Source organism: Cetorhinus maximus, chromosome 1, assembly GCF_964194155.1.
Source record: "Cetorhinus maximus chromosome 1, sCetMax3.hap1.1, whole genome shotgun sequence".
Classification (NCBI taxonomy): domain Eukaryota; kingdom Metazoa; phylum Chordata; class Chondrichthyes; order Lamniformes; family Cetorhinidae; genus Cetorhinus; species Cetorhinus maximus.
This window is the reverse complement of record NC_135879.1, coordinates 170987642-171006343: the sequence shown is the minus strand read 5'-3', so window position 1 is coordinate 171006343 and position 18702 is coordinate 170987642. Positions and strand designations below refer to the sequence as shown.

The following is an 18702-nucleotide window of genomic DNA, read 5'->3' as shown; positions in this document are numbered from 1 at the left end:
CTCCAAGATCTTTCCTGCTTTACACTGAAAAATTAATTCAATTTCAACAGTATCCTTTTACTGCAGTTGGTAATTTACTGCTGGATTAGTTTACTCAAATATCTCATATAAAAGTGTCAAATAGTCAGACAAACTATTCTCCATAATGCACATGAGAGGGAATCTGCTTACTTTATTTTTATCTTTTTTGGCTTGTTATCTAACACATTTGCTGTCTACACTGCCATCACAAATAGAAAATAGTGTAAGCTAAAAATATTTATGTAGACACCATTACTAAAAGGAACTAACATATACTCAGCTGACAAAATAAATACACCATATTCATTTGGGTTTGCACAATTTCAAGTCAGGAAGGAATTAATCAAGGTAAGGGAGGTCTGTACTGGTAGCAGACAGTCCAGTTCTTAGGAGTAGAGGCATTTTTGAGTAAAATGATCTGGATCTTCAGCAGAAAAATTATCACTTTGTTACTTCGGTTGGTGAGCTCATTCATTTCTGGAGCAGTTTGAGGTTGTTTATATGAACATCAAGATGTTCAATTTATAAAAATATCCTCAAGAAAGTAAAATCTGTTCCAACTGATTTAAATACACTGGGAATCAATGTGTGGTTCAGAACGTATTCTCTAAATGATTTTAGCTACATCCCAATTAAACGTAGCAAACAAAACCCAATTGGGTGTTCTTGGTGTTCTCTCTTGTGTGGAAACTCTTAACTTGCAATAAATATTAACTACCACCTTTACAGCATGTTATTATTGGTTACTACTTTTCTTGACTCAAACTGCAAGATACAGGAAATGCAACTGACATACCAGGTAAGAAGATTGGTATATTTATTTTAATGTGTCATTTTTCCACTGCTTACCACCATGATATAGTATGGAAAAGTTTGTGTGCTACCAACCTTGCCATATTCTTTTGCAGTCCCAGGGTTAGCTCCCTATGCTTGTGGTGGAAAGAAAAAGAGGTAGAAAATGTAACATGATGTAAATACAGAGCAGGTCAGGCAGCATCTGTGGAAAGAGAAACAGAGGTAACATTTCAGGTCATCATGACCTGTCGTCAGATATGGAAGAGTTAAACACGTACCAGCTTATCAGAACAGAGAGAATGGGAAAAGTGGTGGGGTAGGGGGCAAGAGGGTGGTGGAGGGGAGAAATGAACTAAAGGGAAGGTATGTGATAGGGTGGAGGGCAGGAGTGATTAAATCACAGAAGGGATGAAGGTGAAGGCAAAAGGAAGTGATAATGCGACAGGAAAAGAAACAAAACATGGGCCTAAAGGAGCTGTAAATCACAGATTCATAAGAATGGTTACAAAACAGAAGGTGGTGATCCTGCTGGTCGAGGTCGAGCCTATGCCAGCTCTCTGCAAGAGCAACTCAGCTAGTACCATTCCCCACATCTATTTTTAATAAATCTCTCAAATAGTCGCTGGCTAGGCCAGCAATTTTTTTTATTGTCCATCCCTAATTGCCCTTGAGAAGGTGGTGGTGAGCTGCCTTCTTGAACCGCTGCAGTCCATGTGGTGTGGGTACATCCACTGTGCTGTTAGGTAGGGAGTTCCAGGATTTTGACCCAGCAATATTGAAGGAACAGGCGATATAGCTTGAAGTCAGGATGGTGTGTAGCTTGGAGGGAAACTTCCAGGTGGTGGTATTCCCATGTATCTGCTGCCTTTATCCTTCTAGGTGGTAGAAGTCACGGGCAGGGAAGGTGCTGTCTGTCTTGTTTTTTGTTTCAAAGATGCATACAAGCCGTCAACATTAAAGCTGAGCTAACTTTATTGATAATACATTTAAACACAAATCTGCAGTAACTGAATTCTATCAAGGCAGGCTCCAACATGTGTTATCGGACATTCAACTCTCAGGTCTGGTGACCCCCTATCTAGTACAGGGTACTATATAGTATCTAATATTGGAGTCCACTACCACAATCAATTATCATATTTCCCTTTTTAAAAATTTTTTTTTATACAACTCAAGTACACAAAGTCTTATCTATTCTTTCTCACTTGTTTTGATCAGTTTGTTTTGTCTTTTACTCATCTTTGTATCTCTTTTTTTTCAAAATTCTTCCACTGGATGTTTTGAATGGTGAAAGAGGTGGTTTTGAAGGACAAGGGGCCTTCTCCAGCTCTGTGTCACTATCACCCCTTGGATAGTTTTCAGGACTCTCAGGCTTTGTCTGGTTATCTGTTGCTTCATGGTGCATTCTGGTTTTTGATCTTCAGCTACACTTTCTGGTTCAGAGTAGGGTTGTGTTTCATTTGTTTTCCCTAAGAATTTCTGGTTTATGCTGTACTGTTGTTGTTTGGAGTCTGCACTATGTAAGGCCATGGTTCTCCTGTGATTCCTGTGACAACAGCAGGATTCCAGGTCCCTTCATGCTGAATCCTCACTGTCTCTCCCATGTTCAGATCAGGCAGAGGTCAGGCGCCTTGATCAAAGTAGTTTCTGCTTCTGCTGTCTCAGTTTGAGCAGGACTTGCACGCTGTAGCTCACTAGCTGTGGAAATAACAGTTGGGGCGCAGTTGGAAGCTTAGCTCTTAGTCTTCTCCCCATCAGGAGCTGTGCTGGAGATAATCCAATGCCCTCTAATGCAGTATTCCTGAAATCCAGCAGAGTCAGGTAGGGGTCTCTCCTGTCCACCTTTGCCTTCTTCAACAGGTGTTTTAAGGGCTGCACGGTACGTTCCACCATTCCGTTGGATGGTGGATATTTGGGATTTGACGTAGTGTGGCAAAACTCCCAGTCCTGTGCAAATTTGTGAAACTCAGTGCCTGAGAATTGTGGACCATTTATCTGAGATGAGCACATCAGGTATGCTGTGGCGAGCAAAAATAGATTTTAAATGATTTATTACAGCAATGCTTTTACTATCATTTCTCAGCATCACAGACTCAAGACACTGAGTAATAATCTACTGCTAGTAGGTACTCACTGTTGTCAAATGTGAACAAGTCCACTCCAATTTTCTGCCAGGGCTTCTCTGGAACAGTGTGTGGTTGAAGTGGTTCTGATTTTTGTGACTTACTGCATATTGTACACGCATTCACCATTCCCCCGATTTGTGCTCCCATTCTTGGCAAATACATTACATCTCAAGCTCTTCTCTTGCCTGTTTCAATGCCGAGGTGACTTTCACTTATGCGCTGCAGCATTTCTTTCCTCAGTGTTGCAGGAATTATGATATTTCTCCCTTAAAAAGTATTCCTTCAGCTACATGAAGTTCCTCACAAAAGTTCCAGTACACTTGTACAGCAGAAGGGGCTCCCCGGTCCGATGTGTGGGGCAGCCAGTTTGCATAATCTGCTGCAGTTTTCTCAGGATGGTGTCATTCTTGGTCGCTTCCTGATCTCATCCAGTTTGGTTACAGCGACAGGTAAGTTATTTGTCAGCATGTGAACCTGTGCTTCCGTTTCTTTATCCTCTTCCTCCGTAATGGGTAGGTATGCACGTGACAGAGTGTCTGCGATGTACATTTCCTTGCCCAGTTTGTATTTAACTCTGATCTGGTACTTCTGCAGATGCATTAGTAATCTTTGGGCTCTTAGTGGTGCACAGTTCAGGGGGTTTTAAGTATAGCTTCCAAAGGCTTATGATCAGATTCTACCTCCACATTTTTGCCATAGAAAACTGGTGGAAGAGTTCTAGCCCAAACACAATTGCTGGCATTTATTTATTTGGGCATACTGCTGCTGTGTTTCCATCATTAGCTTTGAAGCATATGCCACTGGTGCCTCATTTTGCAAGAGGGCAGCTCCCAGGCAAGTCTTTGAAGCCTCCACTGAGATCTTGACCAGCTGACTAACATCGTAATATTTTAACACTGGTGCCTGGGTCAGTGTTTTCTTCAGACTGGTCAAAGCTTTCTGGTTACTTTGTTCCCAGTGCCATTGCACATCATTTTGTAGAAGTCGTCTGAGAGGTGCTGTCAGGTCTGAATGTTCGGAATGAATCTCCCAAGGTAGGTCACCATTCCCAAAAGCCTCTCCAAGTCTTTCTTACATTCTGGGGGTGGCATGTTCAAAACTGCTTCGATTTTACTCGGGTCTGGCTTCAGTCCCTCACTTGTTGGCACATGTCCCAAGTGCTTGATTTCACGAAGACCTATTTTGCATTTTTTCTTCTTCAACTTGAGGTTCCTTTGTCTAGCTGTGGTCAGCACCTGCCTCAGTCTGTGGTTGTGTTCTTCTTGTGAGGCTCCCCAGACCAGCACATCGTTGATATACGTTTCCACACCCACTAACCCTTCAAATAGCTGCTTCGCTGCCCTGTGGAACATCTCCTGGTGGAGCTGAATTAATACCAAAAGGTAAGCGTAAAAACCTGTGTCACACGTATGGTGTGCTGAAGGTACAAGATAGGAGTTGCGTTCATCCAGCTTGACCTGTCAGAAACCTGAACTCACATCCAACACTGAATAGTATTTAGCAGCAGCTAGCTTACATATGATTTTTTCTACTGTGGGCACCTGATAATGCTCTCTTTGTACTGCCTGGTTTAGGTCTCTGGGATCCAGACAGACTCTCAGATTCTCATTTGTTTTTTCTACAATTACAATTGGATTAACTTACTTTGTTGGTTCGTCAATTTTCTTGATGATGTGAAGTTTCTCCATTCTGTCCAATTCTCCTTTCAGTTGGTCTCTCAGCATTACTGGTATTTTCCTAGGTGTATTTTGGGTGTCACAGCTTCGTCAATCTTGATGTGTTCTCCTTTTAGACAGCCTGGAACACATCTTTATACATGCTCAGGATGTCATCAGTGGTGACAATCATTTTTCTCTTGATTAGTTTCAGATTTTCACAAACTTTGATTCCAAGAATGGGTTTTGCATCAGTTTTCACCATTATGAATGGAAGTGCTTGAGACTTTTTTTAGTTCACTGACTGCAATTTTTTCACCTGTATAAGTGTTTAGCTTCACTTTTGTTTTAATTAGCTGTTTTTCTTTGCTTATCTTACAATACAGGCTTATGGGAATGACATTTGCAGTGTACCTGTGTCAAGCTTGAAATTCACCATCATATTGGCAATTTTTAAATCAATCTTCCTTCCATTCGTCTTCTTTGGAATTTGTCATTGCACCAACGAAAATTTTAGTTTCAGTGTCTGTGTCATCATCTGCAATTGTGTGCGCTTACTTTGATTTACACATCTTAGCAAAGTGATTTAATTTATCACAGTTCTTACACTGCTTTCCATAGGCTGGACAACTCGTGGTAAATGCTCTGTTCTGCATCGGCTGTATTAAAACGTTTTAATAGCAGTTTTGTTCTTTTTACATTCAGACTGCCTGTTTGTTCTTTCCCAGGGCTGTTTCTGTTTAACTGCATCTAACTGCTTGACCGTGTGAGGCTGATCATCTTCTGTCATCTGTTTAATCTGGCATTTTGTTGTTTCTGCTGCTCTGCAGATATTTATTGCTTTCTCCAATGTGAGAGCAACTTCTCTCAAAGGCTGTTCTCTCAGAGAGTCATTTGCGATCCCACAAATTATTCTATCTTGGATGAGTGATTCTTCAAGCTTTCCAAATTCACAGGATATAGCTCATTTTCTCAGCTCAGTTAAGTACTGACTAATGTTGTGCACGTAAAAAAAAAATCAGTATCTTTCATAAGTGATGTTTTTCTTAGGGCTGCAGTAAGCTTTGAATTTTTCCATCATTTCTTTCAAGTCATTTTGTTTCACATCATTTTCAAACGTGAATGTGTTATAGACTTCAAGGGCTGCTTCCCCTGCTACGTGAAGAAAGATGGAAGACTGTACCTGAGGGTCTTTTTTTTTATCACTGCCCATCACTGTGAGATACAGAACTTCCTCCGGTTTTTGGTGAGATTTCCCTCCAAACTGAGATCTGTCTGTGGTTTCCGAACCCCTATTGTTGTTTATAGTTTACTTCTGACACCATGTCTTGTTTCAATGATGCACACAGGCTGTCGACATTGTAGCTGAGCTAACTTTATTGATGACACATTTTTCTAATATAAACACATATCTGCAGAAACTGAATTCTAACAAGACAGGCTCCAACATGTGCTATCAGACTATCAACTCCCAGGTCAGGTGACCCCCTATCTAGTACAGAGTATCATATAGTATCTAATATTGGAGTCCACTATTACAATCAATTATCATGACACTGTCTAAGGAGCCTTGGTGAGTTGCTATAGTGCATCTTGTAGATGGTACAAACTGCTGCCACTGCACGTTGGTGGTGGAGGCAGTGGATGTTGATTGGTGTCAACCTTCTTGAGTTTTGTTGCAGACAGTCAAGTGGAGAATATTCCATCACACTCTTGACTTGTGCCTTATAGATGGTGGACAGGCTTTGGGGATTAATGTGGTGACTTACTCTCCACAGAATTCCCAGTTAAGTTCATATGTCTCTGACTGCTCTTCTAGTTTCTGGTCAATGGTAACCCCCAGGATATTGATAGTGGAGGATTCAACAATGGTAATGCCATTGAATGTTGAGGGGAGATGGTTGGATTCTCTCTTGTCAGGGACAGTCATTTCCTGGCACTCATGTGATGTGAATGTTATTTGCCATTTGTAGGCCCAAGCCTGAATGTTGGTCAGGTCTTGGTGCACAAGGGCACGGACTGCTTCAGTATCTGATGCGTCGTGAAAGGTAAATAAACATTGTGCAATTATCAGTGAACATCTCCACTGTGACCTTATGATGGAGGGAAGGTTATTGATCAAGCAGCTGAAGATAGTTGAGCCTAAGACACTACCCTGAGGAACTCTTGCAGTAATGTCCTGGGACTGAGATGATTGACCTCTAATAACCACAACCACCTTCCTTTGGGATAGTTACGACTCCAGCCAGCAGAGAGTTTTCCCCCTGATTCCCATTGACTCCAGTTTTGCTAGAGCTCCTTGATGCCACACTTGGTCAAATGAGGCCTTGATGTCAAGGGCAGTCACTCTCACCTCAGGAGTTCAGCTCTTGTCTCCATGTTTGAACCAAGGCTGTAATGAGGTCAGGAGCTGAGTTGCCCTGGCGAAACTCAAACTGGGCGTCAGTAAGCAGGTTATTGCTAAGCAAGTGCCGCTTGATAGCACTGTTGATGACCTCTTCCATTACTTTACTGATGATTGAGAGTAGACTGATGGGGAGATAATTAGTCGGGCTGGATATGCTTTTTGTGTACAAGACATACCTGGGCTATTTTCCTCACAGCCGGATAGATGCCAGTGTCAACGCTGTACTGGAACAGCCTGGCTAGGGGCACAGTTAGTTAGCACATAGCCCTGCGAATTTTCTCTCTTCATCTGCTTTTCAAAATCCCTTTTGAAAGCCATGACTGAGTCTATCTCTAACACCCTTCAGTCAGTGCATTCCAGATCCTAACCACTTAGTGTAAAAAAAATTGTCCTCCTGTCATCATTAAATCAGTGCCCTCTGGTTCTCGAGACTTCCACCAAAGGGAACAGTTTCTCCCTACCTACTCTGTTCAAACCACTCATGATTTTGAGCACCCATATCAAATCTTTTCTCAACCTTCTCTTAGGAGAGCAACCCCAGCTTCTTCAATCTATCCATATAACTGAAGTCCCTCATCCCTGTAACCATTTTCTTAAGCTTTTTAGAACATGACGTCGGTTCGAACACATCAGCATGGCTGCTGTATTTTGAAGGTATGAAAAATTCAAATGACTTAAGTGAACTCCTGCAAGCTTTCTCAATTAGCATCTGCCTGCTACAGGCAGACAGGCTTACTCAAAATAAATGTATGCACGTGACAAAAATATTACTATGCAACCTTAATTATATATCCCAGTGAAAAGGACTGAGTTTTAAATAGTATACTGTGTGACTCAACAAGTCTGAATCTTATATACTGATGCTGGGTTGAGTGAACCCTTTTTGACTGATTTTTTTCCTAATAATTTTCAATGCGTTTCAGGTTAGCATAGGCTTCCCTCATGTCCCAGCTGCTAAAGGCAGAATGGAGCTGCTAAAGGCAGAATGGAGCTGCTAAAGGCAGAATGGAGCTGAGCAGCACAGGCAAGTTGGTCACACCTTCAATTTCTGGTCTTGGAATGCCTGAACAAGGCAGAAGGAAATCAGCAGCCAAAGTGCCAACGTCCCACTCCCTTCTCACCATCTTCAACTTTATCTGCTCTTTTGAGAAATGAGCAGGACACCCATGAGAATCTGGCTGCCAGGGTCATCCTTTAAATATGCAGATCATTTCTTGATTATATCATCAGTCCTTAACTGCTATTTTAACTAGTGATCTGAACAGGCAATAACACCAAAGTTTATGGCTTTCCAGCCAGGAAGAGGATCAGGGGTACAAACAGTAAGTTTTGAATTTTAAAAAAATTTTCCTTCTGGGGCCAGAAGGAGCAAGATTGTCCCAGGCTCCCCACTCACTGATCACAAGACCCTCTGCAACCTCAGTGCTGGATACCCATTTGTTGGTACCTGCTGCTTGCATCCCTGCAGGCCAGCTGCCTCTTTTCACTGTTTTCAGGTGGACAACTAACTGGGGGCCTACAGAATGAGGCCCGAGTTTCATAATTGCTCATGCCTTGCTGCCGGGGTTAGAATGGTTTGCCATTCAACTTGGCCCAATTCCTGCTTGAGCCCCAGCTATTCACAATGTATATCAATGATTTGGATGAGGGAACCAAATGTAATATTTCCAAGTATGCGGATGACGCAAAACTAGGTGGGAATGAGAGTGGTGAGGAGGATGTTAAGAGGCTTCAAAGCGATTTAGATAAGTTGAGTGAGTGGGCAAATACATGGCAGATACAGAATAATGTGGATAAGTGTGAAGTTATCCACTTTGGTAGGAAAAACAGAATGGCAGAGTATTATTTAAATGGTGATAGATTGGGAAATGTTGATGTACAAAGGGATCTGGGTGTCCTCGTACACCAATCAATCACTGAAAGCAAGCATGCAGGTGCAGCAAGCAGTTAAGGCAAATGGTATGTTGGCCTTCAATGCAAGAGGACTTGGGTATAGGAGCAAGGCTGTCTTACTGCAGCTGTACAGAGCCTTGGTGAGACTACACCTGGAGTAGTGTGTGCAGTTTTGGTCTCCTTACTCAAGAAAGGATATACTTGCCATAGAGGGAGTGCAGCGAAGGTTCACCAGACTGACTTCTGCGATGGCAGGATTGTCGTATGAGGTGAAATTGGGCCAACTAGGCCTGTATTCACTGGAGTTTAGAAGAATGAGAGGGGATCTCATTGAAACGTATGAAATTCTGACAGGGCTGGACAGACTAGATGTAGGGATGACGTTTCCTGTGGCTGGGGGTCCAGAACAACGGGTCACAGTCTCAGGATACAGGGTAGGCCATTTAGAACTGAGATGAGGAGAAACTTCTTCACTCATAGGGTGGTGAACCTGTGGAATTCTCTACCACAGAAGGCTGTGGAAGCCAAATCGCTGAATGTATTTAATGAGGAAATACATAGATTTCTAGACTCTAAAGGCATCAAGGGGTATGGGGAGACAACGGGAGTATGGTGTTGAGATAGAGGATCAGCCATGATCGTATTGAATGATGGAGCAGGCTTGAAGGGCCGAATCACCCACTCCAGCTTCTATTTTCTATGTTTCTATGCTTCCATAATTTTAGTGGAGCGGTAGTTGACTTGAGTTTTAACCTCAAGTGAGACACATAAATTGGAACTGCTTTTCTGCAATGGTTTTTTTCATTCAATCTTGGGATGTGAGCTAAGGCTAGCATTTGTTATTCATTCCTAACTGCTGTTGAGAAATCAATGCGTACATAATATGCATGCTTTCACATTGTATCTCTGCTTAAACTCATTGTACACTGAAAATATATTTTTTAATGTAGCTGACAAGCTTTAGATTTCCTAAACTCTCCAGGCTCCAGATTGAGTTCAACAATTTCCGATTATAACCACTGACTGTTCCCTGGATTTGAAAGAAAGATAAAGCAGATGCCAGGTTATTAATACAAATGAGAAAAGCAAGGGGTTAGTGGGCCTACCTGTGTTGTTCTTGCAAAGAGCTGGCAGCAACATGATGGGCCAAATAGCTCTTTCTGTGCTGTAACTCTTTTATGATTCTAATTTTATATCGTTATAGGAACAGTGTGTAATTTGGTCAATACCAAAACATTTTCACAAGGGTTACATAGCGTTCCTTGGCCCTTCAATGAAGTAAATTTACAGACGATAAAGACAGGAGTCCCTGGTTATATTGGCTGAGGATCTGATGCACAAACAACATTCATTTTAACACTGTCTGTTTAAATGGAATAGGTTACATTCAGTGAGCTGGCCTTAAATATTTATATGCTTTGCTTCACTCAAAGATTACTTCAGCTCCTAACATGATCACATTCCGTTGTCTAACTGTTAAAGTAACATAAGAAATAGGAGAAGTACACTATATGATTTTCTGCGTCATATCTTCCTTCCCGCTCACTCTCCATACCCCTTAATTTCCTGAGAAATCAAAAATTTCTCTATCCCAACCTTGAACAAACTCAACAACATAGCATCTACAACCTTCTGAATTAGAGAATTCCAAATATTCCCAAACTTTTGAGTGAGAAAAATTTCTCCTCATCTTAGTTCTAAATGATCAACCCCTTATCCTGTGACTGAGCCCCCAGTGTTCTATATTCCCCAGCCAGAGGAAACAACCTTTCAGTATCTACCCTACAAGCCTGGTAACAATCTTGTATGTTTCAATGAGATCATCCTTCATTCTTCTAAATTCCAGAGAGTATATGCCCAATTTACTCAGCCTCCCATCACAGGAATTAATCTAGTGAACCTTCGCGGTACCACCCTCAAGCAAATATAACCTTTCTTAGATATGGAGGTGGTGGAGTTGCGGCTCAATGGGTCGTGTCCCTGCCAAAAGCTCTGGGTTCAAGTCCCACTCCAGGACTCGATGGCCAAGGAAGATGCGTTCATAATGCGGCCAAACAGATTGAATGTTAACCTGTAAATCCTTACAACATAAGCCAATGGCAGGCGCTAAGATCAGGAGAGATTCATGATCAGCCACGTAATGGAAAGAAAATCGGAGCCTTTGCTATCACTATCCATAGCTCCGGACTACAACATTCATGCAAAAATGCACATTGCCACAGTAACTCAGACTCCTTGGGGGCCGGTTGACTAGACTGCCAGTGTGGATCAGATTGGTACCAACAGCATGGGGTTCGATCCCCATTCCAGCTGGGCAGATTTGGGACCTGCCTCCTCCTTGCCCTACCCATGGTGGAGGTCATGGCACTGTGGGTCAGTCCTGCCTTTGGGCAGAGAACTGAAAATTATGATATGGAGTCTAAAACTGCGCATAGTAATCCAGGTGCAGTCGCACCAAAGCCCAATACAATTGTAGTAAGACTTCATAGCACTTCTACTCCAGCCCCCCTTGCAATAAAGGCCATGCAACTTGCCTTCCTAATTGTTTGCTGAACCTGCCTGCTAACTTTGTTTTTCTTCTACGAGTGCATTATACAGGTCGATGGACCGAATGTTTCCTTCTGCACTGTAATGACTCTATGGCTCCACCCAAGTCTCTCTGAATATCAAAAGTTTCTGCTTTTCTATTCTTTTCTACCAAACTGAACAACCTCACACTTCTCCACGTTATACTCCATTTGACACTTTGTTGCCACTCTCTTAGCCTGTATATATCTTTGTGTCTTCCTCAGAGCTTACATACCCACCCAACTTTGTATCAGCAAACTTGGAACCATTACTCTTAGTTGTTTTGTCTAAGTCATAAAGATACATTGTAAATAGCTGAGGCCCCAGCACTGCTCCTGTGGCACTCCACTTGCTACAGTCTGCTAACTTGAAAATACTAAATTTATCCTGCTCTCTGCTTCCTCTCCACGAACCAATCCTCCACCCATACTAATATATTACTCCTCCAACTCAATGAGCCCTTAACTTGCCTAGTAACCTTTTGTAGGCACCTTACTAGATGGATTTTGAAAATCCAGGTATATTATATCTACTGGTTCCCCTTTATCTACCCTACTAGTACATCCTCAAAAGATTAATAAACTTGTTGAACAGGGTTTCCCTTTTGTAAACCCAAGCTGACTGTCCGATCATACTATTGTTTTCTAAGTTTGCTAAGCATTAAGATTTCCTTAATAATACATTCCAGCATTTTACTGACAATTAATTATTTATTGTCATTTATTCTGACAAATAGTCCAGCTAACTAGCCTGTAATTACCCATTTTCTCTCTCTTCTTTCTTGAATAGCTTTGGCTATCTTCCAAGCCCCTGACTGTTCTAGAATCTAGAGCATTTTGGAAAATCATAACCAGCGCATCCACTGTCTCTGCTGCTACCTCTTTTATAGAACCCTAGGAGTAGGACAACAGATCCTGGGGATTTGTTGGCATTTATTCCTTTGAAGTTTCTCTAATACTACTTCTCCGCTGACATTAATTACTTTAAGTTCTTCAATCTTATTAGGCCCTTGCTTTACTCTCTATTTCTGGTATAATTTATGTCAGACAGACACAAAGTGTCTGTTCAATGTCCACTATTTTCTCATTTCCGATGATAGTTTCTTAAAGGTAAAGACAGGAGAAACTAACATTTATTTTAGTTAATCTCTTTTTTATATGGTTATGGGGGGCAGGGGGCGGAGGAGCTCCCAATACCCAGTAGTCCTTGGGACTTTCCGTGCAAGCGCAAATCGGGAGCAATTCAACATTTTAAGTTCTGCGGGCCGAGGATGGGCTCAGCACGCCTGCGCAAAAGAAAACGGTGCTGGAAAAATAGGTCATGTGACCCAGAAGCAGGGCACCATTTCGGGGAAGACTCCATTGCATGAGACAGGGAGAGGTTCCAAAGACGAGTTCCTGACAGGGGACATGGAGAGGGGGCAGGGAGAGTTCCAGTAACGTTAAGAGAATTGAGCAGAGAAAAACCCTCCAAGCAGAAACAGGGCTGCAGTTGGCAGACTTTAAGTGGTGAGGGCTTAGGAGAAACCCTGGAAAAGAGGGCTCGGGAGAAGTTCTGGCAATCGAAGAGGGCAGCAGAAGGTTGGTGACTCCATGCTGCGGGCCATTGGGGTGAAGGTATCACTCTGGAGCAGTAGTATTCTGCTCGTGATGGCTGAAGAGCTGAAGTTGTGCTTGTGAGTTGGTGTTCAAATACATATTTGGGAATCCAGGGGAATGGAATCTCGGAAGGCGAGATTGAAACCCTGTGAGGTGGGCCGTCATTGACGCCATCTGAGTCGGAGCGACTTTTGGCGAGAATTTCAAGGTTTGATCTTCGAAGGTGAAGACTGGACTCCCTTGTGAGAAAAAGAAAGAGAATTTCAACTAGATTGGTTGACCCACCGTGCTGACATCTGGGTGAGTTCTTGAGAAATCAGTGGATTCTGCCTTGGTTGCATCTGCCATTTATTGTGCAGTGTGGTGTGTTTGACCACAGTTTGCCTGTTAATACACATGTACCTCATATTAACCCTGAATGTTAGAGTATAAGATAGGTATTGCAAATTGTTTTATCTTTCTGACCTTGTATAGTAAAGTGTATTTTTGTTTGTTCAAGACCTGTAGAATCTTGTGGCTTTATTCTCTAAGCAAATGTCATGAGTCACAAACTTTGTCTACTTTAAACAAAGTTATTGGCCCCCAACCAGATTGTACCAAGATCTTGGGGGTCTGGTCCAGGATCACAACAATATACTTGTAAAAGTATTAGATACATGATACCTATTAGTGTAAAAAACCATTTAAAAAAAGACATGGGAGTAGATTGTATGTGTAACTATTTAATACATGAATTTTATCTGTCATTTATTTGTTTTCGATTTGTTTTGGTATCCCTGTGCTACATGCTATTTCTCACCAAGAAAACAAGATGACCCATGCTCAGTCCAATATTTGTTCAACTATTTCCTCAAACATATACAAATTGTAGTTGGAAGGACCCCAATTTGGGTTTCCTTCTCTTCATCAGGAAATGCCTCAACTCCACTCAATAGCTCTAAGGGTCTGGCTGAGATTCAACCTTATTGCATGAGGATCACCAGTACCATAGCTTGCTTTGGTTGGTGTAGTACATTTATATACAATGTTAATACTTTTCTTCATTCTTATAATGGATTTAGAAGCATATTTGTATAAATAAGAATTCCAATGCAGCTTTTGCTAAATATTAAATCTTGCCCATTGTAAGTGGCTTCAAGTTACATGGCTACATGGGTGGCGGTGATGCAAGCGAGGAGGAAGAGAGAGAGAAAGGTATCTGGTCATGAGCTGGGCAGGCTTGATGGACCAGTTTGTCTTTACCTGCCTGTCAATTTTATATGTTCGTACGTAATGAAAAATCCATTTGGCGGCCTCAGTTACATCATGCCTGGAAATTGATGCAGAGTACACAGCAGTTGTGCGCTCTGATAACATTTCACAGTTAACTCTTATACCTCTCAGATTGAGTGCCAAATTGAGATATGCAGATGATGATTTTAGTTAAATTGATATAAAAACCCAACAGAAATTCCTATTGTCTAAATTGACAAATCATTACCATTTCAGTCAGAAACTGAATTCAGGTATGGAAATGTAGAAAGTCTGAGATGTTGTTTGTATACAGGCTAAATAAAAGGAAAATCTTCAAATACAGTCTGAAAGTCCAATTCATACAAGAAGCTCTGTATGAATGAGTCTTCTAATACAAAGCCATCATTGTAATTAAAGGACTACAAAACAAAATGGGCAAGATTATCATTTTATGAACTTCAAGTATATCAAATGGTACAGATATTTGACATCAATTCACTGCATGAAATCAGGAGTTTAATCAAACCCATTCCATTTAACCATAATATTTTTGTTTTTCATTCTGGCTTAGGTCAAAGATGCTAGTTTTTTTTGGGGGGGGGGCGGGGCGGTGAGTGGAGGAGGAGGAGGAGGAGGAGGAGGAGGAAAGATTCAAGAAAATTGCAAGAACAACTATGCTATTATCTTGAATTAAATATTTTGCCATGCTAACCATTAACATTAAGTTTTAGAAAGGATTAGATGGATAATAAAGCTCCCTCTATGTTGCCTCAACAAGAGACCAGATTTCACAGTTAATGGGAAAGCAACAGTGCTCACCACTGGCTTCGAAGAAAGCTGTCCACAAAGATCTAGCAATCCCTATGATAAGGAGCTCCTCGCTCCTGATGTCAGTCTGAATCTGCTGTCAAGTCAAGGAAATCTCCAGACGTCCAGCAGCAGTGATGACATCAAGCAGGCAAATTGAAGTATTCTCTCAGACAGCAAACCAGGAAGTTAAAAAAAAACACAATCCCTTCATTTTTAATTTTTACAGGTAGAGAAATAAATGATTGGAACGTACACTTGGGATTAAGGTTGAAGTTAAGTATCAAACAAACCTCTTGAAAAATTATGGAATTTTATCATAATGGAAAAATATAACATTCAACAAACAAAATTACTCTTTCAGGGTCAGTGAGGGTGTTTAGCAATAATTATGAAATTAGTAAGCTGTTAAAAATTCAGTTGAGTACCTTGTTCAACAAGGAATAACATTATGAAGGGTTTTTACAGCAAGACTAATAGTGTAGCAGTCAAAATTCTTGTCTGTTTAATGATTTCTAATTGATTTCATTCTTAGGGGTTGGGGTGAACTCAGTAGGTACACCTTCTGGAGAAGGGCAGAATGGCTGACAGTACTTCTGGCTTCTGAGTTTAATTGTACATGTGTGGGTGTCAGAAGTTGCTGTTTATTTCAAAGGGGCAATGACGCAAACGGTGACAATTTCCTTGTCATTATTACTGGAAAATCCAAGCCAATGTGTTTTCACCTTAACACTTCACTGGTGCACACGTTTTAATATTTCCATAGCAGCTATTCTTACTACTGCACTGCTAGAGACTGTTCTGAATTTCTTCTCTGTGGAGACTGCGCAAACTTACTCTGACATCGTCTAGGACAAAGCAGCCCGCTTGATTGGCAGCCTATCCATTACCTTAAGCATCCACTCCCTCCATCACTGGCGCACCATGGCTGCAGTGTGTACCATGCACAAGGTGCACCACCACAATTCACCAAGGTTCCCCTGACAGCACCTTCCAAACTGGCAACATTTACCACCTAGAAGAAAAAGGGTAACAGGCACATGTGAACACCACCACTTGCAAGATCTCCTCCAAGTCACATAATGTCCTGTCTTGAAACTATAACTGCCGTCCCTTAACTGTTGCTGGCTCAAAATCCTGGAACTCCCTTCCTAACAGCACTGTGGGTGTACCTACACCACATGGACTGCAGCAGTTCCTCACCACCTTCGAGGGCAATTAGGGATGTGCAGTAAATGCTGGCCGTACCAGTGACTTTCACATCCCATGAGTGAATAAAAACTTCACTTAGGATCACAAAATGAATACCACACTGGAAAGCTATTTCAGTTTATCCACTTAAAAAATGCTTAAACCATTTCAGAGTTTTATCTTCTTTACTCTGCTGTCCATTCTATGTGCTGGTCACTCTTTCAGCTTCCTAACATCATTACTAAATTTGCCTTTTACTAGTTTGGACATGCTCTTTCATTTTAGTTTGAAATACCTTTTCCAATTCATTTGTCCTTTCAATGACCTCTTTTTGACGCTGAAAACCCAAGTACCTTTTGTCTTTTCTTATCTTACAGTTCACTAAAACTGGAGATCACCGTTTGGCTTTTCTATGAGCTCCTAACCAATGTTCAAGTGAGGAGCTTCTTAAATCACACTGTAAGATTAAACCTAGATGTCTGCTATTTGGACATGTTTACTGCCAAGTAGTTGACTCCAGAGGTTAAATCCCTTTATTATGGTTTCACATGCAAGTAGAAGTTTCTCAAATGTTCACTTCTGTCCAAGATAAATATAAACACACAATAACGTTTATAAATGGTTGCTTTAAGCCAGACGTGTAGGATGTAATGGTAGAAGTAAATGTAAGCTGAGACCCCACTACTACAGTGTTCGCCTACTGTCTGTTTAATCAATGCTCACAAGTTATATGTTATTCCTAGTTACACAAAATATGCCAGAATGCTGTCTGAAACATTTTGAACTTTATTTAGGTTCATGTCATTGCAAAACATGTCTTTTATTGCAGTTTTTATGTTGGGAAAAAATCCACCTTTGTCAAAGATTAATGATATTGGTAATGGCTTAGAATGGTAATTCTTCAGATAAAAATAACATTAAATTCAAAGGATGCTCACCATGTGATTAAACATCCTTGACACAACAGCACGGACATCAGCTGATTCAGTTAAAATACATACTTGTCAGAATTAATTCTTAGCTTGGTACCAATTTCAGAGCCATCCACCAATATTACTACACTTCTCACACAACATGCGAATGACTGCATAATCCCTCCTATATCTTTCAAACTAATGTCATTTACGCCAACAATCCAGTGTCTATACACACCACCTGTCAAATACACATACACAGACAGAATTGTAATTATACACAAATTAAATCATAATCACCTGTTCACATACACACACAGTCTCAGACACTTCCCATCTATTATTTTTAGAACTTGGATTTTGAAATCTGCCAGCTGTCTAAATTCTAAACATTAACAGAATTCAAAATGAGCAAACAAGTCCTCATCAAACATTTGACAGTCATTTGAACAAGCAAGCCTCCCTACATATCATTTTTAACAGTTGCCCAAAGCCAAAATCAGATGTGTGACTGCTTTTAACAATAGTCAGATGCATCATATAAGTGCTGTCATATCCTGTTAATTTACATGACAAGATCAGTGCATCGCCTCTATGACATTGCAACAGTTAAAATAGCTTCACAATAACTTGCATTTTTAAATATATAATAATTGTGCAGAAAAGTAATGGCTGAAACTTGAAGTTCCTTTATAAAAACCACTGAAAGAAAGTTTATTTGCAGTAAGAAATTCTTCTCATGTGTATTGAGCAACCTCAGGACATCTGCTTTCACTTGTGCTTCCCTCTTGAATAGACTGCATCCGTGGTATTAAAATCAATGAACAATGTTCCTAAGGTGTTCTCTGGAGCCAGCCCTCTTTCACAGGACCTCATTATTTTAAGCAAGAATGTTTAACATACATTTTGGCTGTGGGGGACGGAATAGTCACTTATTGAAAATTTCTACCTGTGAGACAATCATTCTTCACAGTCTGAAACTTATTCAAAACGTGTGAAATCAATTATCCTTAAGTTAAGTTTTAATCACAGGTGCTATGTACTGTATATTATGTATAAAAGTTTCAAATAAAGCCAGCGTTTTCGTTTAAACTGGAGAGAAACAGCACACATATGCTCAGAAGCAACCAAAAATTCTTCTGAAAATAACAATGTTTGAATTGAATGTAAACAATTCAAATTAAACTCATTTGTTTGGAACGCTCTAAATTCAAAAGAGAACAGAAATATACTGTCCGGGATTTTCCAGCCCCGTCATGGGTGAGGCAGCGCCCCAGCAAGAAGTCCATTGACTTGCGGCGGGACCGGAAGATTGCGGCAGAGGGCGGGTGCGGAAAATCCTGCCGACTATCTTGTCACCAAGATACTTTTATCTATAAGTTATTAAAATACCATAAATTATGCTACCCTGTGAAACAGGTGAAATCAAATTACAAGTATAAAAAAGTGAAGCAAACAGACTGAATATGAAGTAATAGCACACTTCTTCGTTTC

General features: G+C 40.9%; 1 protein-coding gene across 4 annotated transcripts in view; it reads right to left on the bottom strand.

Annotated features, from left to right (window-relative positions):
- arl15b (ADP-ribosylation factor-like 15b) overlaps positions 1-18702 on the bottom strand; it is a 292713-nt gene that overhangs the window by 70667 nt on the left and 203344 nt on the right. The window contains exon 5 of one of the 4 annotated variants that reach the window (XM_078549875.1): positions 910-950. The exons of the other annotated variants lie outside the window; for them this stretch is intronic. Coding sequence (XP_078406001.1) covers positions 910-950 — 41 coding nt within the window. The remainder of the gene's footprint in view (positions 1-909; positions 951-18702) is intronic. 4 annotated transcript variants of the gene reach the window in all.